This window comes from Megalobrama amblycephala, linkage group LG3, assembly GCF_018812025.1.
Source record: "Megalobrama amblycephala isolate DHTTF-2021 linkage group LG3, ASM1881202v1, whole genome shotgun sequence".
Lineage (NCBI taxonomy): Eukaryota > Metazoa > Chordata > Actinopteri > Cypriniformes > Xenocyprididae > Megalobrama > Megalobrama amblycephala.
In genome coordinates, this window is record NC_063046.1 from 30,616,057 (window position 1) to 30,638,282 (window position 22,226).

At 37.9% G+C, this 22,226-nt stretch overlaps 2 protein-coding genes and 1 long non-coding RNA gene across 14 annotated transcripts in view; all 3 read right to left on the reverse strand.

Annotated features, from left to right (window-relative positions):
* cgnl1 (cingulin-like 1) overlaps positions 1-10,436 on the reverse strand; it is a 37,565-nt gene extending 27,129 nt beyond the window's left edge. The window contains exons 1-8 of the mRNA XM_048185061.1: positions 10,281-10,436; positions 6,289-7,935; positions 6,066-6,160; positions 3,237-3,342; positions 2,696-2,797; positions 2,217-2,365; positions 1,695-1,836; positions 758-970 (exon numbers count right to left, since the gene is read on the reverse strand). Of these exons, the coding sequence (XP_048041018.1) occupies positions 758-970; positions 1,695-1,836; positions 2,217-2,365; positions 2,696-2,797; positions 3,237-3,342; positions 6,066-6,160; positions 6,289-7,887 (2,406 nt within the window). The 5' untranslated portion in view covers positions 7,888-7,935; positions 10,281-10,436. The remainder of the gene's footprint in view (positions 1-757; positions 971-1,694; positions 1,837-2,216; positions 2,366-2,695; positions 2,798-3,236; positions 3,343-6,065; positions 6,161-6,288; positions 7,936-10,280) is intronic.
* A 2,620-nt stretch (positions 10,437-13,056) lies between these two features.
* Positions 13,057-17,612, reverse strand: LOC125264140. The gene is made up of 3 exons (XR_007183994.1): positions 17,010-17,612; positions 15,718-15,859; positions 13,057-13,249 (listed from the first exon to the last, which is right to left on the reverse strand). It is a non-coding gene; the product is annotated as an uncharacterized LOC125264140 (long non-coding RNA).
* Positions 17,613-21,189: 3,577 nt separating this feature from the next.
* Positions 21,190-22,226, reverse strand: part of tcf12 (transcription factor 12) — a 144,763-nt gene continuing 143,726 nt past the window's right edge. For all 12 annotated transcript variants that reach the window (XM_048185070.1, XM_048185072.1, XM_048185076.1 and 9 more), the window contains one exon: positions 21,190-21,326. The gene's annotated coding sequence lies outside the window, so the exon portion shown is untranslated. The remainder of the gene's footprint in view (positions 21,327-22,226) is intronic.

Sequence of the window (22,226 nt, forward strand, 5' to 3'; positions counted from 1 at the left end):
TACAGTAAGAAACGATGGTAACTTTAACCACATTTAACAATACATTAGCAAAATGCTAACGAAACATTTAGAAAGACAATTTACAAATATCACTAAAAATATCATGTTATCATGGATCATGTCCGTTATTATCGCTTCATCTGCCATTTTTAGCTATTGTTCTTGCTTGCTTACCTAGTCTGTTGATTCAGCTGTGCACAGATCCAGACGTTAATACTGGCTGCCCTTGTCTAATGCTTGAACATGAGCTGGCATATGCAAATATTGGGGCATACATATTAATGATCCTGACTGTTACGTAACAGTCAGTGTTATGTTGAGATTCGCCTGTTCGTCGGAGGTCTTTTAAACTAATGAGATTTATATAAGAAAGAGGAAACAACGGTGTTTGAGACTCACTGTATGTCATTTCCATGTACTGAACTCTTGTTATTCAACTATGCCGAGGTAAATTCAATTTTTAATTCTAGGGCACCTTTAAGTCACTAGGAAATAAATTTCTATTAAAAAGTGGTCCGATACTTTGTAAAAAACAAATCAAAACATGCAAATCATAATATTGTGACATAATATTAAAGAATAATTTATTATGTGCGTCTTAACATATGCTATGATGGTACATAAAAATACTTTAAATATCACATTTCCTTTGTTTTATGCCACTTTTAGTAGGGTTCAGAAACCTTCAGAAAAGGTTTCTAACATCACACAAGCTGTATTTGTAAGCAGTTCAAATGTAAAAAAACAGATATATCACCTGTTTGGCTTCCTCCACAACCGTTTGCAGCTTACGGATCTCCTTTTCATACTGCTCCCTAAGTTTATCCACCTCCTGATCGTGAGTTGCCACCTCCTCTTTCAGAGCTCCTTTAAGGGCGGTCAGCTCTCTCTCACGCCTCCTCAGCAGATCCTCCTGCTCCTCTTTGGCAAGAAGCAGATCCTGGAGGTCAAGTTTCAATTGCATAAAGTCCTAGAGAGAACAGCAGAACAGGTTCTGTCATCAGCCTCAATTATTAATTAATTTGAATATGTAAAGTTATGTTATAGATTACTGCAGTGTAAAATTTGCATGGGAAATATACAGCTTTCCATGACATTTCATGAGCTGAAATAGAAGTTATACACTACTGTTCGAAAGTTTGCAGTCAGTAAGATTTTTTAAATATTTTTGACCAAAGCTGCATTTATTTGATCAAAAATGCTAATATTCTGAAATATTTTTTTTCAATTTAAAATATTTTTTTTTCACTTTTCTATTTCAATACATTTTAAAATGTAATTCCTTTCTGTGATGCAAAGCTGAATTTTCAGCATCATTACTCCAGTCTTTAGTGTCACATGATCCTTCAGAAATCATTCTAATATGATGATATCCTGCTCAAGAAACATTTCTTATTTTTTAATCAATGTTGAAAGCAGTTGTGCTGCTTAATATTTTTGTGGAAACAGTGACAAATTTTCATGAATTTAGATAAAGTTCAAAAGAACAGGATTTGAAATATAAATATTTTGTAACAAATGACTTTACTGTCACTTTTGATCAATTTAATGCATCCTTAAAGCTAAAAAAAAGTATTCATTTCTAAAAAAAAAAAAAAAAAAATCATACCGACCTCAAACTTGTGAATGGTAGCGTATTTATGCAATGTATCTTTTGACATTGGTTTTGACTTGTTAAGATGATGACGCTGTACCTCCATCATGGCCTCTTTGTCTGTGCTGTCTGTTTGAGATTGCTTGGCTCCGTCCAGTTCATCGTGCATCTCGGAGAGCTGGTCCTGCAGGTCTCGGATCTCAGTCTGGTACTGCTCTTTCTCCATTTTTACCTGGTAGAGTCTGATACATGCACAAATACACTCAGAATACCTGCATTCTGAAGAGAAACAAGAGCCAACGCAGACATGCCTGGTAATCTGCTGAGCTCATGTCCATATAAATCCCTGCCAATTCAAACCATGATGTCACAAAGGATAATTTACACCTTATTTTGACAACCTTAGCTATGGGATGGAGAAATCCCAGAAACTTGCACATCTGATGGTAGTGTAGATTTTCACAGCGTTAGAAGGATTCTAACGCTGAAGTTTGTTCTGAAGTTTGTTCATTCAAAAGTAAAATTAATAAGAAAAAGAAGAGCCAAGCGGACTTTACCAGCATTTTCTGCACTGATTTTGGGTGCAAAATCTGCAGAATGGATTTACAAGACAGTATCTTACTCATCCACTGTAGTGCGCAGGTCAGCCTCTGTTTTACTAAGCTTGTCCCGTAGTCTGCTGCACTCGGCTTGACTCTGTTCCAGCTCTCTCCTCAAATTTTTCATTCCTGCTCCCGCCTTCAGCTGAGTCTCGCTCAGATCAGTGCGCTTCTGCAGGGAGAGACATAATAAGAAATGACAGTGAGGACATGAAATGACAGTAACCTTACTGAACCTTCAAAATCATTGTCTGTCTTGAGACACTGGGCGTCTTTTTTTGGATTTAAGGCCCAGTCTTTCTAATAAGCCAGTAATTGGTTAATTTGATTATCGATCTTAAGGGGTGATAGGAGTGGGATTTTCGGAAGCTTCTAACAGAATGACTAAACAGACAGAGCAGGGGTCCAAGGTGCAATTGACGAGTTAAAGCAGTAGAGGTATTATTGAAGAGAGAGAGAGAGAGAGAGAGAGAGAGAGAGAGAGAGAGAGAGAGAGTTTTACCTTGCTTTCATTCTCAAGCTGTTTCTTAAGATCAGCAATTTCTTTTTCCAGTTCGGTTTTCTGCTCCTGAAGGGTTCTAGCCTGGGCTGCCAGGTCTGGAGCCTGAGAGAGAAACATTTATATGCAACAGAGCTCTTTTCAGCAATTTATGATAAGGATTAGATACAGTTTCGCATTTTAGCAGAATAAAAACAGCAGGTTCTCAAGAATGATCTCTATTCCAATCAGAAATATTTCAAAAGATGGGAATTTGTAACACTTATTCATATGCTTATCTTTTCATATACAAGATTTCATGATTTTGCAGACATGTTTATAAAAATAATGAAAATAAATAAAAATATATAAAAAAAAGACTAGGTTCTGGTCTGATTTTGCTTGCAAATGTTTAAACATTAGCCATGACTATGCCGTTTGCCAAGTAAATAACCTCAGCCAGCCTTTATACTTTCTCCAAGAGATAGACTAAGTCCCTCTTATAAGAGGCTCACAGTCTTAGCTGTTTGTTGAACTCAATTACAATGCCACAACAACGGCTCACTTTGTTGTCGCCTTGCACGTTTCCAGCAGCCCGTGACTTCAAGGTCTGGATTTTTTCGAACACCAGGTTGACCTTCCTCTTGGTAGTGTCATCGTTATCATTGCTCCTGCAAAACAAAACACAAGTGCTCCTAATTCACTTGGATGGTTTGAGAGTCTCTTTCTCCCAGCCAAAGTGTGTGTTGATAGTGTGTGTGTGTGTGTGTGTGTGTGTGTGTGTGGACTGGATCAGAGTATAATCCCTGACATTTCTGAGAAAAATCAGCCTGGCTCTTTGCCTGTGTGGAGAGTACAGAGTACTCAAGCTTTGATGTGTCACCTTATGACCTACCCACCCTAATTATTGCCTTCTTTTAACAAGTCACATGTCTAGGAATGTGCGTCTGAGCAGGGACACGGATGCCCGCATGTTCCCAGGGCACTCGAGTGATGCATCAGGGAAAAGCACAGAACTTTGGGTTAGTGCCATGCGTATACAGCAGACTAAAGCTTATCATTACATTTCACACAGAGTGGAGAAACCAAAAGACCAGCACCGCCTCTCCTTCAAACATACACAACTTCCCACAGAGCAGACTGTTATTAACGGTTTCATGACGTAAGCTGATGTCGCCATGTCAGAACACTGACGGCGACAATATTGTTTTGCTCCAAAACAACCACCACAACCCTATGGCACGTGCCATTGAATGGTAACTAACCACTACCTCAGGACAAGTCTTGTCTGTAGGGCTGGTTAATAATGGTTGCTATTGACCAGAAGATATATGATCCTAGATCTGCAGGGCTTCAGAAGGTTCACAGATACTGGCGATTAATCTGCTCACCTCCCTCCACGCATCACATGAGGAATGCAGAGAGGGCGGAACATTTGACATCAAGAATATGGAGTTCAGAGAGGGCACGGTTTCAGCTATTCACTAGATCAGGTTGGGCTGTTGGGCACCTACAGCATGCCTTTGAAGCTGTGCAGTGATCATGTAGGATTAGACGAGAGAAGGAAACAGCACTGCTTTGGGTGGAAATTTAGACCTTCAAGTAAAATAACAGATTTTAGTTGTTGGCAATGGGCTAAGCCATTTATATTGGGCGAAGAATGGTCTAAAACATCTAGCAAGCAGCTTTTTTTTAAGTTTATCTAAATAAATGACTTGCCATTTGATTGTTTTGAGAAAGGACTTGCCATTCGATTGTTTATAGGAGGAACATTAAGAACCTGTTTTTTTTTCCCTGAAAGAATGAGATGTGTGGGGATTGGAGTTGTGAGTGGATGATTCTACTGTACACAAATGAAGAAGAAATGTAGGGGAGGTAAAATTCTTCTACTGTTATCATTATATGTCAGACTATGTGGAAACGACTTCAAATTCCAAGTAAAATCTCACTTCTAAGAAAAAAAAAAGAGTGAACACTATTGAGTAAGAAACAACCCTAGACCAATAAGGACACAAAACTAGTGGCTACTGTTATAATTTGCCATTAGGATCAAATATTTTAGTGTGCCAAATTAAAGTTGTGGTGAAACTAACATGTGGCAGAAAACAACAGAGGAAATGGTATCATATAGAGGAGGCCTGCAGACCTTCATGACTGTTTGTTAAAGGATTAGTCCACTTTTAAATACACTTTTCCTGATAAATTTACTCACCTTCATGTCATCCAAGATGTTCATGTCTTTCTTTCGTCAGTCGAAAAGAAATGAAGATTTTTGAGGAAAACATTCCAGGATTTTTCTCCTTACAGTGGATTTCAATGGCTACCAACAGATTGAAGGTCAAAATTACAGTTTCAGTGCAGCTTCAAGGGCTTTAAACGATACCAGATGAGTAATAAGGGACTTATCTAGCGAATCGATCGGTCATTTTCGAAAAAAATACAACCGTTTATGCTTTATAAACAAAATATCGCCTTGAACGTACTTTCCGCTTCCGCATTCTTCATACCGCTTACGCTGAATGTCCTACGCCTTCCCTATTCCACTTATGGAGAAAAACAAAACTGGCGCCGCGTTCTTTCCGTAAGTAGAATAGGGAAGGCGTAGAACATTCAGCGTAAGCGTTATGAAGAATGCGGAAGCGGAAAGTACGTTCAAGGCGATATTTTGTTTATAAAGCATAAACGGTTGTATTTTTTTCGAAAATGACCGATCGATTCGCTAGATAAGTCCCTTATTACTCATCTGGTATCGTTTAAAGCCCTTGAAGCTGCACTGAAACTGTAATTTTGACCTTCAATCTGTTGGTAGCCATTGAAATCCACTGTAAGGAGAAAAATCCTGGAATGTTTTCCTCAAAAATCTTCATTTCTTTTCGACTGACGAAAGAAAGACATGAACATCTTGGATGACATGGGGGTGAATAAATTGATCAGGAAAAGTGTATTTAAAAGTGGACTAATCCTTTAAGGTTAATATATTAAATCTCTTAAATGATCAAATAATGCAAACTTTTTTTTCCTCAGAAAAAAAAAAAAACATAATCTTTATTAAACAAATATGTATTAATTAATAATTCATGATATTTGTTAAATATATATATATTATTTAACAATAAAAAAATAAGAATAAAATAAAGTTTTTAAAGCAATGATCAATATACAGTATTTACACTGACATGATATTTTTAGATTTCCACAGACATTAAGTCTAAACTTTTTTAGAAAATTGTATGTGAATACATTATATTATGGATTTATCATGGAATCTCATTTGTAAGTGACCATTAAAAAAGCAATGAAATTAAATTATTTTAACAAAAATAAAGCAAATTTTTTGAAGTTATTGTTTTGAAATTACAAACCCCATACAAAATTATTTGTAAAGTGCACTCACCCATCTTTGAGGTAACTGAATAATATCTGCTTAGCAGTCTCTTCATTTGTTTGTTGTGAAAGCTCTTGTTGACCTTTCAGAAGATCAGGTGTCACCTGAGCATATAAAAAGAAAGCAAAGAAATACATGTCATTATATGTATGCATACATAAAAACAAATGACTGGTCCCCCCATAATGGTGGGAATATATTGGAATAACAGAGGAAGTGCATCCTTTCTTACCTGGGCATCCACTTCAGTGCTCGTCGTTTTACGGTTGACAGTAGGACGAGAAATTGATCCTGTTTTTAGACTTGACATGCACCTCATAGTCTGTGACGTTTTGGCCTCTTCATTTTTGTTCTCTACAGGTGCTACAGAGGGATGACTCTGAGGATTCTTGTACCCCAAAATAGCAGCTGAAGAGTTGGAGACTGTCCCCTGAGGAGAGCCAGGAGCACTTTTGACTTGTGTTGCATTTCTTAGGCTTATCCTGGGTCCAGTAGTGGAAGTTGGCGACATTGGGGAGGTCTTCACTCCAGCACCCTTCTGCAGGAGCAGTGATGGGCGAAGAAGATGCTCTGTAGATCTGCCCCGATTCTTGCTAACCTCATCCAAGTAGTCAGTGTCACCCCCAAGACCAAATGGCAAGGCACTATCAACACTACGGGAACGTTTGCGGTCTTCTGGGTTTAGTCGATTCCTCCGCCCTGACCGCCCCCTGCGTTGTTGAGTCTCTTTGCTGTCAAACTTCTTGATAAGCTCATCCACACCTGGGATGGAACCAGTATCAATGTCACGCCCTGTGCCAGGCAAGAAAGGGATGTAGCGCCGGTTCTCATGGCGGTTGATAGTCTCTGCATAAAGCTGGTCCAACTGGTCTTCCTTTGTTGGTGTTGTAGAGTCAACAGAGGAGTCACGGGAGAAGGAAGACTGTAGCACCGGGCCACTGGAGTCAATACGCCGCAAGGGCAACACATCTGGCTCACGTCGACTTCGTTCCAGACTGGAGTTGGTGCTACTAACTGAACTGGGCGGTCTAGAAGAGACCTTGGTCTGGTCATTGGGGTTACTGGCTTCTGTAGATGCCTGAGGAACTGGAAGGCGTTGTGAGGGTTGAGACAGACTCTGGTAGGGCACTGGAGTCTTAAAAGAAGGCTTGACCTGAGGTTGCGCTTGAACTTGGGGTTTGACCTGAGGCTGGGCCAGAACATGCTCTTTGGTCGGACCTGTTTGAGGTTGGACATTGAACGGGAGTGTCTGGGGACGAACCTGAGGTTGGGCGTGTCCCTTGTCATCTAGAAAAGATGGTTCTGGAACTAGGCTGGAGGATCTGGCTTGGCTCACAATTGGGGAGTTGGCTCTGGGTAGGGATCCTGGGTAGGGGTTTCGGGTCTCAACTACAGGTAAACTTCGAAAGCTATCAAGAGTATTGCTCTCAGGATCATACGGCTTGAGAATCTCTGGATGCTTCTGGAAGTTTAAAAGACTGGATTGCTTCTTAGGATCAGAAGTCCCATTGTGAGGACCTCCATGAAGCTTCGGAGACATAAAATCCACATATGGGCCTTCGGAAAGATTCTTCCTGGTTCCTTTGAAATCATATTCCTCATAATTGTTTGGTCTTTCAGAATCCATATATCCATTATTGTTTTGAGGGTCCGCATAGGGGTTCGGACCTCTGTCCTGATTATTGAGGACCACATAGGGGTGTCCATCTATGCCTTGAACTCTGATACTGAGGCCGTACGTCCCATTGCTCTGGCCTCTTGTGCGGGAAGGCTGCGTATAGCCTTGAGATAGTCCAGTGTTTGGCATGCCGCTAACTCTGTAAGACTCCATCAGGAACACTGAAACAACCAAATCCCTCTTTGTGGATAAGGCTCACCCCTGAAAACAAAGCCATAATCTCATTATTACACAAGAAGTTTGTGATTGCTTACAGTATCTTCCATTTCTAAAAGATCCTAATGAGACAAAAATTGTCTGACAAAATTTAATTATGCCATATAGTTACCTTTTTCAAACCTGAATTAATGCAACTGGACTAAATTTGTGTGGCAAAACCCGAATTCAAAAAAGTCAAAGTAAAGTGTTTAGTATGATCCCCCACTACAAGCAAAGGTTAAGACCTTAAAAACTTTTTAAACAAATCCTTTGCTCAGGTTTTGGAATTTATTTTGAGACAAACACTGATGTTGGCAAGTGCTAAGATCTTTGTAGTTTTTCCTAATAAAAGTTGAGTTATATGACGACCTACAGTATTTTACGCAATTAGATACAGTACAATAATGACCACTGACTTCATAAAAATGTGCCAAGCATGCAGACAGCTTCAGCCCAGTCGCAGACTTTATAATCTTAAGCACATTGACATTGCTGACTAAAGCTAAAAGAGACTGCAATGTGGGTTATATAAACAAAAACAAACACTAGGGGAAAAAAAAGCAAATGATGTCACTGTACAGTATGGGGGAAAGATAAGCAGAAAACAAAAAAAAAAACAGAGAGGTTTTGTATTCCATCATCTTGAAACAGCTGGTGACTAAATTGTCTGTCAACAGCTGGTATCTTTTATTGAAAATAACCAAATTACAGCAACAAAGATGTTTTCATGTAATCTGGTTCTTCAAATACAACTAATTCGAAAAGTTTTACAGTAAACAATCAAAAACACCCAGTTGCTCTCATACTGTGTTTGTCAATGTAATGACGTGTCAATTAGCTTAATTCCAAAGAATTTCAGTGACATGCAATGGGCATCAGTATTTTGCCTCAGGAATAGCAAAACACAAAGCTACAAAAATATCATCCCACTACAGCCTTCACACCAGGCAACAGGCTATTATCAGTTTCCTCTGGACCCCACTGATAACATCCTTTCACCTCAAAGCCAACAAAAGATTGCGTTAGTCATATTGATGTCTTTGTTGCAACAGCAAATGGTATGACCAAAGCATGCAGTGTATTACGGTGCATGCAACCTGTGAGATCCCCGAGGGCTTGACAATGAAGAAGACAAAGACGGCATTGGTTCATTTTCAATGGGCAGTAAGGAATCCGTTCAGTGAAGAAAGAAGGCGACACTAGAAACTAAAGGTTGAAAGCATAAGATTGGAAGACCTAAAGTCTTGAGGCTAAAAAAAACTACTACAAAAGCACAAAAATGAACATCATATTAAAGCAAGTCAAAAGAAAAAGTCCTTCTCATCGGCCGCCACACTCAAAGAGAGCAGAAGGGACTCAAACTTTCCAGCACCACAGAGGGGGATGAGAAAGAACAATAAGGGTGAGTTAAAAAGCGGCAAGCCCCCTTATCCATAAGAAACAGAGCTCTGGTGCTGAAAAAAAGAATATGACACAATAGCCTCTTTCAGCTCCTGTATCAAATGAACTGTACTATGTGCAGAAGGAACTCAATTGTGTTAATGCAGCTCCTTTCCTCTCATTGTGCCAACTGGAAATGTGTAGCTCTGACAGGGAAACTAACACAGGCTGTGTAAGCTCTTGCAGCATGGCCTCCACCTGCATTCCACTTCCAGGGAAACTCATAACAGTTTTCTGGTGAAACGGTCTCTCACTACCAACTTGTAAACTCTGGCCCTGATCCAGACCAAAAACATGGCTACAGCTACAGTATCAACAAAAAAATGTTCAACAAAGAAGTTTATGGATAATCATCATTCTCTAGATGACAGAGCAACCACTAGAACTCTGTCAGGAGGGATTCAGGAGTACTACAGTGAACTTTCCTTTGCTTTTACATACTGTACATCAGGCAGAGTGTATAGGTACTATTAGAGCAGATTAGTTTAATATATTTTTACTTAGGTGCATTCATTTACATTTTGCTTTACATTGTACTGTAAATGCACATCTGATTATATTTAATAATGCAACAATTTATTTTTGGGGTTGCATTTATATGCACCCTACAGCTAAAACATGCACATGATTTAGCCAAAAGTTTGTTTTTCAATGGCTTTCTGTGCAATAATTAATGTTTTGCGTAATTAATACCAAACATCATCCCAACAGATGCTCCAAGCACTAGGTTCAATTTTAATAATATAGCCTGTTTTCCCTATATAAGAACATTGCCTGTTTGGGTGCTCATTTTAGTTTATTAACTTTAATTTCAATGTTTTAGCTCACCTAGTACAAAGTCGCCCAAATGCCCCTGGTAATTTCGCACACTTTTTTGTCATAGAAATGAACCCAAAAGAAGCACTTACCGCTGTCTGTCGTTTATCGTTGATTTGTTGATCAAGCTCTATAAAAAGCTATGACACAAAGAGAAAGCACCATCTCCTCTCAGCTGGTCAAAGTCACTTGTTGCACGTCTTGTTTTCAGACTAGTTTTACTTCATGCACACGGACTGTTGAAGAGCGTCAAGCCCCGCCCACATCCCATCCCTCGCTCCACCCACCCGCAGCAGCCTGATTCACGATCAGCTGATCTGCTCACCACCACTGCCGAACGGAGCTCATTTCGCGTATTAGCTGATCTCAAGACACAAAGGCGCAAGCCAGAAACTGGGTGTAGGCCTTTCAAGTACTTGTGCTTCCAGTATCGGTGAAATCAAGGGTTTTCATGTGATAATGTATTATTAGGAGAGGATAGAGAGAATATGGGTCTTTTTCAAAATGGTGACACACCATTGACTCCCAGAGATTTTAAATATTGAAGAAACCTAAAAGGACACTCAATAACCTAATATTTTATTAAATATTATAAATCGAATAGTTCCTAAAAACCTTTCATTCGTGCTAAAATCCACGTAACAGCTTCCACAGCACCCATAATCGTTATTTTGTGTTGCAAGGCAGGGACTAAATCTTCTATCTATCGGAAGGATGCGCGTCTTTAATATGAAATGGTTTGATATTTTGTTTTGAACATTTATTCACTTGAATTTGTCAAGTGCCTGAAAAACCCCTGTTAACTTCATCTAGAGCACGCTACTTCTATGACATTTATCTATTGATTTATTTTTGTTTTCCCAGGTTAAGCATTAGACGTACAACAAGTGTAAAAAGCAAAGCAAAACAAAATAATATGAAGCATAATAATAACCTTGTGAAATACAATAGGTTAAATAATAAAAAACGTGAACAAAACATGAACTATCAACTTCTTTATGTTTAGTAATAATGTCAAGAAATACACTTACCATCTGCTTTTATGGGGGAATTCAAAACAACATTTCTGACAATTAAAATATGTGTGTTTACTGATGTTTTGGCAGAACTAGAGATAATCTCGTAATAGAAAGATGTACAAAACAGGTGTAGTAAAAATGTCAAATTACATAAGAAAAATTACATATGAATACACTCTGCGCGAACTGAACTGCTGTTTTATTAGCATTACATGATAAATGATGGCCTGACAGCTCTTTAGACTGACAGCGCCATCTAGTGATAGAACACTGCAGATGCCAAACATCCTACTGTAGTGTCTTCATACAGTTAGACAACTGACAGAAAATAAATATATTAACATAAAAAGGTGCCAGTAATGTTAATAAACTAACGATTATAAGAGATCTACAGAATATCTAACTTTAAGTAAAGTAAAGTAAACTTTCAACAAAACATTGAGGAATAACGTTGTACAGACAACAAATAGGCTAACTATTGAGTAGGAAGATGCAGTGGCTAAAATAAAAGCTTTGCCAAAGTGTTTCTCCTATATCTCTAAATTTATTACAGGAAACGAAAAATCTGCCTCTGTTTCAACCTCCTAATGTAATATGAGATAGGAAATGGGTCACCGACTAGAGGTGCATTACAGGGTGAAAACTTCTGGAACAATCATTTATCAACCATGTTTGTTTATTTGATTATTTATTAAGGTGCATAATTTTAGTGTCCTCAAAGGGATATCACCCAAAAATGAAAATTCTGTCTTCCTCATGTGGTTTCTAAACCTATTAATAAATTAGTAACAGAACAGAACAGAGCAAAATGCATTTGTCCGTACAGACCAATAGGACCAAGACGACTTGGATCTGTGCGAGTACTGATGACTCCACCCTTGGTTTCGGGTCTGTTTTTATTTTTATGTGGGTGCACTTGGTCTTAGCTGTGAGGACTGTGGATTTGCCAGGAAACACAAGAGCAGCTCCATTTGAAAAAACCCAGCAGCTTGTTCAGCAGGGAGCGCTGTCTGTCCCGGTTTGGGGATCCGGAGGTCCTGATGTGAACAGAGATCCAGCGATGGAGGCGTTGCAGTATTTTCTACAAAAGACTTAGTGCCTTCATTCATTTCAACATCTTTACACATAGATATTATTGTTGTTATTATACTGAAGGTTGTTATACCTGCCCTGTCTTCATTTCTTCACTTTAAGAATGTAATGCAAACCTAACCCATTTTCACAAATAAATCAAATAAAAAATAAATAAAAATGTAACAAAAAAAAAAGGAATCAGTTGTATATATATATATATATATATATATATATATAAATCAAGAACTGTCCAGTTTGTTTTCATGGTGACATTAATTGTAAGGGCTTCTTCAACCCGAAGCGTGAGACTTAAATAGAAAAACAGGTGTCACAAGATGTCAAAAAAAAAAAAAAAAAAAAAAAAACATCAAATTGATGGGGTTTTTTTATGTTTTTTTTTTTTGTCAAACCATCAAGTTTGACATCCACACACTGATGTCCAGTTGATGTTGAAAAAAATATAAAATTGACATAAAAAAACAGGTCAAAAATGCAAACCAATCTGACGTCAAAAATTTGACCACCTTCCCCAGCTCCACCTGTATAGATCTGCTACACTATATTGTACAGCAGCAGCATGTCTTACTTGCTCACAGCAGCGTGTCGTGTATGTATTCGCAGTAGCAAATCCTGTACTTGCTCTGCAGCAGCAGCAGCAGGAGCAATAAAAGCAGCAGCAGCGTAGCAGATGTATTCCTCCAAGGCCAAACATATCAACATTGTCATAACTATTACCATGCCAAACACTCAGAGAGTTGTCATGACAGAACTTTTATTCAGCAAACTTCAAATCAATAATACAAATGTAAAGAAAAACAAAAATGCACCTATTCTGATTGAGAATAAAGATCAATGGCTGTCTGGCCCTTCTGGCATCCCATACCCCCATATCTGTCGCGTGCTGATCGGAGATATGTATTTGATGATGTCAGCCTCAGACGACTCTGGATTTGACTGCTGTACAGCACCTGTATGAAGATGGAACAACTTGTATCACTCATTTTAAGACATTATAAACTACAGCATTAATTACAAGATTTTCAGCCACCATCACTCATACTAACATACTGTAGAAATCCACAAAATAATTAAAGCTCTCTAAACAAGCATGGATAACCACCTAGATCAGTAATCCTCACTATTTCTTCCAAGTAAGCCACACCAGCAGGATAAAGTCAACAAGCAAGTCGCCACAACAAAAAACACACACGGAAATACACATCTGCCTAGTACAATATGCAATGCATTTAGCCACTGCCATTCTAATAATACAAAACTGTTAAGGTGTACAAGTTGCTTTAAAGGTGGGGTGAGTAGATTTTCAAAAATGCTGTTGGACATTGTTGATATCCATTCACTGATGTCCAATTGATGTTGAAAAAAAACCATCAAACTGACGTCAATGTTTTTACGTCAATTTGATGTCCACACATTGATGTCCAATTGAAAGTAGCTACATCTAGCGCACATTTGTTAAAAATGTATAGAGTCCCTAATTGTTTTTTGTAAAAATGGCTTTATCTGTGCACACTGCACATCATAATAAAAATAGATTTGATCGTGAGAGGGCAGTTGCAAGGGTGGGATCTGTCATTTACATGAGATCACAGCGATCCAATCAATTTCCGATTAACAAAATCAAGTCCCGCCCTAATTTTTTTCTTGTTTGAAAAGCAGTTTCACTAGGTAAGTTTTTAAATATAGACCACAGCTACTTCCGTTTTCAAGCCAACTTTAAAAAGAGTTTCCTTAAAAAAGTGCGTCTCGAGACACCTGCGTTGTCTTCCATTCCGCTGCTGTGATTTACCTCATATTGTAGGCAAAAGATTTATTTCTTTATTTACCATTGCAAACCAGCAGAGAACTGCATGCGGGGCTCTTCATTTACGATAGAGGCAGGTGGAGTTATGTGGTTTGACTGATAGTTTGAGGATCCAGTGGAGTTATGAAATTTAATCACAAGCTCTTTTCAATACTTTTCATTGGTTAAATATTTGAGAAACCCACAGATAGTCATAAACATGGTCGTAAATGGTAACCAATAATAATGATTTATTTTAAAAAAAGTTAAAAATGATTAAATATTTGGAGATACAAGCTTCTGCCTGACAGCAACATTATAATTTTTTTTATTAATGTATGAAGTAATTGTTACAGAGTTTTAGCATTAGAGTGAAATACGCCCTAAAGGCCCTAACATACGACGTGCAAAATAAAGTTAATCAAAGTTAATCAATCAATCAATGTGCAAAATGGACATATAGGCCTATTCCAAGTCCTACACGTTTCCACTATTTTAATGGCACTTTCCGGATAGAGTTCAAAATAGGGCTTGAAACTCTCAAAAAATAAAGCTTTTCTATCAACCATGGTCTCAACGATGTGCGTAGAAAGCGTAGATCATCAGCCTCAAACTGTTATGAGCTGTGTATTGTCTCTTCAAACTACCAAAAATAATACGAACAAACAAATAACATAAAAAAAAAAACTAGGCCTTCTGTATGCCCAGCTTGCCTAGTTAGGGATCCAACTAAATGCTACTTTTTTGTTGATAAAGTGAGTTCATAATTAAAAATAGTTTTTCTTAAAGTGAACTGAATAATAATTCTATAAAGTATTATGTATGTTTTAATTGTTGGATACTATCTCGAGAAGGTCAAGAACTCAGAGGTTGGACAAACCAAAATCTCCATTTTAAGGGGCATTTCAACATTTAAATATATCTACTTTTATGGTTGTATCTTATATTAGATAAGAATTTATCAAGTGTATTTATTAGGTCTCACAAGAAAAGAAAAGAAAAGAAAAGAAAAGAAAAGAAAAGAAAAGAAAAGAAAAGAAAAGAAAAGAAAAGAAAGGAAAAAAGAAAAACATCAGTAAAAGAAAGTCACCAAGGACACCAAAGAGACCTGGTTTTGTGGAATGTGACCTGGTCTCTGTTTGACCTTAGCTCTGGTTTACTGTAACACAAGGAAGTGTTAATAATAGTATTGCAGTAGTAGCTATTTAGAACAATTCAATTTAAGTATTTTAAATATAAAATCTGGTAAAGTGTAAATATAAAGCCATTAAGTTTAAACCCAATAGCAATTTCACTGAAAGGAAGCGAGTCAGCAGGAACATTATGATCAAATGCATGTCAGTCTGAGAAAACCTTGATTGTGCTCCAGCAGCAGAAGCCAAGATGCTCCTGTCAGCAAGCCCACCATGACACTCCGTCTCTGGGCTGTCCCAGGCAGCCAGATCCACAGGAAGTTAGCTCGCAAACATGGTGGTCCCATGCTTATAAAACACTGCCCATTTTTCTAGTTGACTGCAAGTAAACACTCCAGGGCACGGTTTTGATAAAGGCAGGAAGGAATATGCACACAGTCGCACAAAAACACACACACACACACACACAAGGAGGAAATGGGACAAAGCCTAGCCTTCCCACCCAGCCAGCGGAGTTGGAGCGTTCTCTAGATGAGGTGTCGTGTTGGAGGGCTGACAGAGTCGGAATTGGCCGAGGTCTCTCCAGCATTTAGCAACCTCTTCCCCAGTGCCGTTCCTGTCTCAGAGCAGATCTGGGGCCCAACCTGTCACCACAGGACAAATCCAATGAGAAAGCATCTCTCACACACATGTACAGAGACATAATTTAGGGCAGATGTGTAAGCCAGGGAGATGAGTTCTGGGATTTAGTTTAGTCTTTTAATTGGACAGCCAGGACTGATGTCATTGCATAAAAATGTACGGATGAGATGAAAAATGAGAAATAAACAGAGCGAAAGGTTATTAGAGTTTCATGAGGTATTGTGGAAGTTGCACTGCGCAGAAAGACTCTGGTCGTAAACCATTCACCAGTACTGGAACAAAACAGGTGCTCCCATATTTCATAACTGGCATATAAATGGGAAAAACAAATAATTTAATTAAGAAGCAAAGTCAATTAAGACTGGGAATTCGTGGGAATATCGACACACCCTGTAATGAAAGAGTAACAGTCGAGAGTATTATACTCCAATGTTATTTTCCCATGATCATTCACAAGAAACACAAAGTATGTTTGTCTTTTGGTCAAGTTGAAGACAGATGTTGAACTTCTATAACAGAATCTGAAATACTCCCAAAAGAAAAGGTTTTCATTCAGTGCAAAGACAATTCTTCAGAAACAAAAGGGGAAAAAAGCCAAACAGGCTATTTTGCAAAGACAAAATAATACTTCAAATATTGCAATGAGTTTTTTCACACTATACTGAAAATGAAAAAGGGCTCCATGATGCTTTTGAAAGAAAATTGAAAATATGAGACTAAACACAGTGTTAATTGTGCAGTTCTTTATCTTAAAGAGATAGCCCGCCCAAAAATAATAATTCTGTAATCATTTTATGCCTGGCTCACACTACAGGAGTTTTAAAATCCTATCCGATTGTAAAATCTGGTTGCAGCACACACTTCAGGAGAATCTTTGCAGATTTTCTTCCCTCAAATCTTAAACATGCTCACACTACAAGATTTGAAATTCGCGGAGCATCACACACTACAAAATGTTATTAAGATTATCTGCCAGAGGAAGCGCGTCACGTGATCTACGCAGCAGATCGAAAGCGGATGTAAACAAAATGGATACTGAAACATGAAAAAAATGGTTGAGGAGACGGGCTCAACGTGGATTGTCAGTTCTTCAGCGAGAAATGGAGGTAAAATTGACCTTTTATTACTATCGTAGTGTGCTAGAATGTTTACCGTTATAATATTGCCTGCCTAGTTCAAAAGCGATAGCGTCAACTTTTACATTGTAGATTCCTTGATCTTGGTTTCGCGGTCGCCATTTCGAAATGTCTGTCACTTCCGTCGCGTCGTATACTTGTTTCCTATTGGCTATTGTGACAGTACTGATGTTATTACAATCTTGCTCAACCCAATAAATATCAAACATGTTTGATATGATCGGGGTGAGCCCGATTTGTGTGAGATCAGATCGGGAGGTGCAAGATTTTATCTGTGAACGTCTCACATTACCAGATAATCTGCGCCGAACATCGGAACCGATCGAGGTGGACAAGATTTTTTCTCCGATTCTCGGGAGGGGAAAATCGGGCATAAATCGGCCTAAAACTCCTGTAGTGTGAGCCAGGCATGTTTTTCCAAAACTGTATGTTGGTAATCAATGTTTCGGTTCCATTTTATTTTTTTGGCCATACAATAATAGGAACCAAAACAGTTTCTTTTTAAAACACATTCTTTAAAATATCTCTTATTTTATGTTCCACAGAAGAAAAAAACAGTAAATGATGACAGATTTTTCATTTTTAGGTAAACTAAACCAAAGACTATAGAATAACACAAGACGTGTCACTCGTATTGTTTTGAATGGGAGAAAGTGTAACGAGCAATATGGCGGAATAAGTCCCGCCATCTAAATAAGAGCCAATCGCCGACTAGTAAAGTCATCGCGCCACTTCAGCTGCAGTTAGAATCACCGGTTTCAATTAGACGCATTTAGGTCTACGCATGCGCATTAGCTTGATCCAGCCTGAAAAATACAGTTTTTTTGTCATGATTCGAGCGTTTAGAAACTAAATTTATGAGCCGGCTGTTGTTAGATTTCATTGGTGATTTCAAATATGAAATTTAATCGTAAGGTTGGCGAACAGTTTTGGAGAATTTGATGTTTCCCCATTCAAAGAGATTGCATGATGGCCAGGTCAGGATGCCCGAGAGGCGTTTCAAAGATGGCCGCCATATGTGAAATGATTTGTCTTAAAGGGACTTTGACCAAACCTATAAATGTTATTTGTATATGTATAAAAATCCTTAGAAAATTCCAGCACACTGACCTGTCGCCGGGAGTTTGATTGACAGGCGATCTAACCAATCATAACGCCGAATCCGCCGTTTTGTCCGACAAAGCAGTCAGGGGAGTTAGTAGATTAATGTAGATGGACTTGAACTTTAAAAATGGTGTGTAGTGACATCTTTCTGCGGTTGAAAAAACATTCCTTCTGATGTTCATTCATGTTTATTTGATGCTATAAATTAACTATTAGGAAGAGATGATCTGTTCACGAGCAGCTTGAACTGAGACGCTACACGCTACAGGTGTAACGTATTTCTTTAAAAATTACAAAATTTGAGACTTTGTTTCATATAAAAAGTTTTTCACTGCATGAGAAAATGGTGCTGCATCAGAGTGGCATAGCTTGTCAGACATAGCAACAACAGTAACTAAAGGGGCGGGTCTTTATTAGTGAAATTTACATATATTTTAGTTATATTTTTATCCAGACTCGCTGCATGAAGACAGTTGTAGATAAAAACCAAATGCTGAGATGATAAAAAGGGAAATAAAGGCACATACAAATGAGTTAAAAAAGATGGCACATTTATTGCTACATAAATGTTATATACATATTGTGTTTTCTGTTACAGAGACAGAAAAAAAAAAGAATTCGACTTCTTACTGCTGGTTTTCTGATGTGCATTGACAATACCTTGAATTTTGACATGGGTACAAATCGTTCATCAACCAACAATGCAGACTGGAGACAGAAATGGAGAGCACATCCTCTGGAACATTGAGCTCGTACAATACCCCATACGTACTAGACTGCGAGCTACAATCCTACTTATGTTCTTAAGATGCTATCGATAATCTTTTTTATAATAATGGACAGGTTATGGTAAATAACCGTACATTTTTTTTACTATCTAATATAGTAAAATAAAGTAAGAAACTTTTTACTCAAAACTTTTGATTTCAAAAATCTAGAAAGAGTAATATTTAGAATTCAAGAAATGTTCTTACAATATTATTGTATAAAAGACTAACTATAGTGAAAAATAAGCCAAATGTTTTTTTTTTTATCCTTTTCATAGATTTTTTTTTGTTATGAGGGAAAGCATCAGGGCATACAGCAAAATCTAACATATCCAACAGAGGAAAAACAGAACACAGGAAAAAAAAAAAAAAGGAAAAGGAAAAAAACAAAACAACAGACAAAGAGATGACTCAAAACCTCGATTCATTTTCAGCCGGCAAAAATACAAGCTCTTGAATACTGAAATGTATAACAAGGCCACAAAGACTAATGGATTTCACGATAATTTTGTTAAGGAAGGAAACTCTCCACAAAGCATAGAAAGAGAAGAAAAAAAGAAAAAAAAAACCACAAGGAAAATAATGCTGATATTCTGAAACGTATATCTTTCCTTAAGTTTTTGTTCTTTTCACTTTGTAATGGAGAGAGTGATTCATATGAGAATGTGGCAGTCTTGTTTCAATGGTGTGAACGCATGGAAGACAACAGACAGGCTAGAAAAAGAGAAAAAAAAAAAAAAAAAAAATTTGGTCTTAAAGAAAAAACACATACATTATAAAATGAAAAATGGTGACTGCTGCTCTCTTCTGATTTAAAAACAAAACAAATAATGGCAGAGAAAATCCTGATCCAAACTGGCTTTGTTCATCATTTCCACTGTTTGCTGATTTTGATGCTTCACAGCATTTTAATTCATAGAGCTTCTCTTTTTCGAACAGACATTGCGCTCACATTCTGCTGATCAAGTATCAAGTACTTCAATGCATGAGGGGAAAGACAAAGCCATTCTAAGTAACTTAGAACACCCTTCTATTTTCACACAACAGAAATACGCTTTACTATGAAGCCTAGAGAGATGCTTTGTATACAATTACAAATAAACATATAACATGTGGTTACTTTGAGTACTTCTTTTTTTTCTCTTTTTTAAATTGTTAATGGTTTTAGAAAAACAAAAGTACATAAAACAAAACTTCAATTCAGGCCAGGTGAATTAATGGTCTTCGTTTTAAATCCAACAGTGCCATGTCTCGCGGTATAACAGAGATTCCTCAGTACAGATGCCCTCGGCATAACCACGGCTGTTCGACCAAATAATGTAACGTCTGAATACAAATAAACTGTATCGGAAATACGCCTTTCTCTTTACCCTTAACACTATATGGCAAAGGAATCAAAAGGACGAGACCGCGTCCCCTTTCCCGTTTTAAGACACTAAGAAATATGTAGGGAATGCTGGGGTTTTGTAACGTTCTGCTTCCCGTATCTGTACTGCTCACTAATGAGTATAAACATGTCAGCTTGTGTTTGACTTTTGACCTTTCAGTAAAGCCAGAGTTTGCCGTTCCACCATCGTCTCCACGACACAGGGAATCCGGTCAAAAACGCACAGGCTGATCCCATCTCTCCTCACTCGTAACTTTCCGTCTGGGACGAGGACTCTGAGCTACACTATCAACATACATCATAAAGAATTAGGTAGTTTTGGTTTCTCATGCTGTCATTTGCGGAATGAATGTACGATAAATATAAATAATATATTATTTCTTTTTTTCTTTTTTAGACACAGGGATCCGTGAGTCTTTGAACGTTCAAACGCCATCAGATTCTTTCTCAAAGGGCACGGAATTTGATCCGAATATATTAATCTCATGGAGTGGATGTTTGAGCGGAGAAGCCCTTCCACAGACTGACGGGAGAGAGGCTCAAGACTCTGATGTGAAGGACAAACTGCAGATCTACTGAAACGCCACCAGATTCTCATAGCAATGTCAGAATTTTCCCTTTAAACATAGACTTACAGCTCAGTAACATAATAAATAGGAAAAAAAACAAACAAACAAAAACAAAAAAAGGAACGAAAAAAATTGCTGTTACAATGCATTCGTCAATTCAGTTTAGGCACAAGGCAACTTCCACGTACAGGGTGGAGGGGGTGGCGACAGTCTCTGATTGTACAGCTGCGGCACGCGGCTTGCAGACAGCGATATGTGCTGAGGGGCTTTTATGCTTGATATATTTTTTTTCTCTGGTGGGCAGAAAGTTGCTTATCGATATGGGATGTCTTCACAGGGAGCTGGGCACTTGCCAGTTTTCTTCTATCTCAGGATTGCTTAACGGTGGAATTTTGCTTCGAGTGGTCTGTCTTTTCAAATTTGTGTCACAAACTGTGAGTCCTGTCCGCCCGTGGAAAGCAAGGTCACCGACTCTGTCTAACACACGCCATCGGGATCCATTTGATCTGAAAGCGAAAGAAAGATAAGGACATTGCTTATGACCCACCGTACTGACACTCAAATCACATCCTCATGTGTATCGAATAAAAAAAATGTATTCCAAAACTTAGGTTAAAGGCATAGTCCACCCAAAAATGGAAATTCTGTCATTAACTACTCGCTCTCATGTCGTTCCAAGTCCTCTTCAGACTTTTGCTCATCTTTGAAACATAAATGAAGATATTTATAATGAAACTTGAGAGATTTATGGCCCTCCATTAAATGTCTATTCCACCTCAAATTTAATGCTACAAAAAGTTTATAAAGACATCATTAAAGCAATTCATATGAATTGAGCAGTTTAATCAAAGTGATGTGCTTGCTTTAAATGATGAACAGATTTAATTTAGGCTTTTATTCATATATAAATATTGAGCAACACACATACACAGAGCACATCAAATATTCTTGACGTGCATGTTTATCATATTGGGGACCAGATTTACTAAAAGCTTGAGCCAGCGCAAACCCTCTTTTGATGTTAAAAAACTACTGTCAGGATTCACTAAAGACGCACAGTGAAAAATTAGCACTGAAAAACATGTACAAAGTTATTTTTGCGGCTGACCTTATTACATACGCATTTGTAGGAGTTTCCCTTTCAGACACAACATTTATGGTGGGAGAGTATTTAAATGAATCATACAAAGTGATTTACTAAGGTTTATGGTAGTCAATTTACTGGTATTTGCGCCATTATTTACTGCCCAAAAAAGCATGTCTTAAAGGTGCTAAAGAGGATGTTTTGTTTTATACATTTTTGCAATATTACTTGAAACTGTCTTTACTAACTGATAAAAGACTATTTATTAGGTACACTGAAAGGAATAATATTAATATACATCATCTGTGCACGAGGTAGGGCC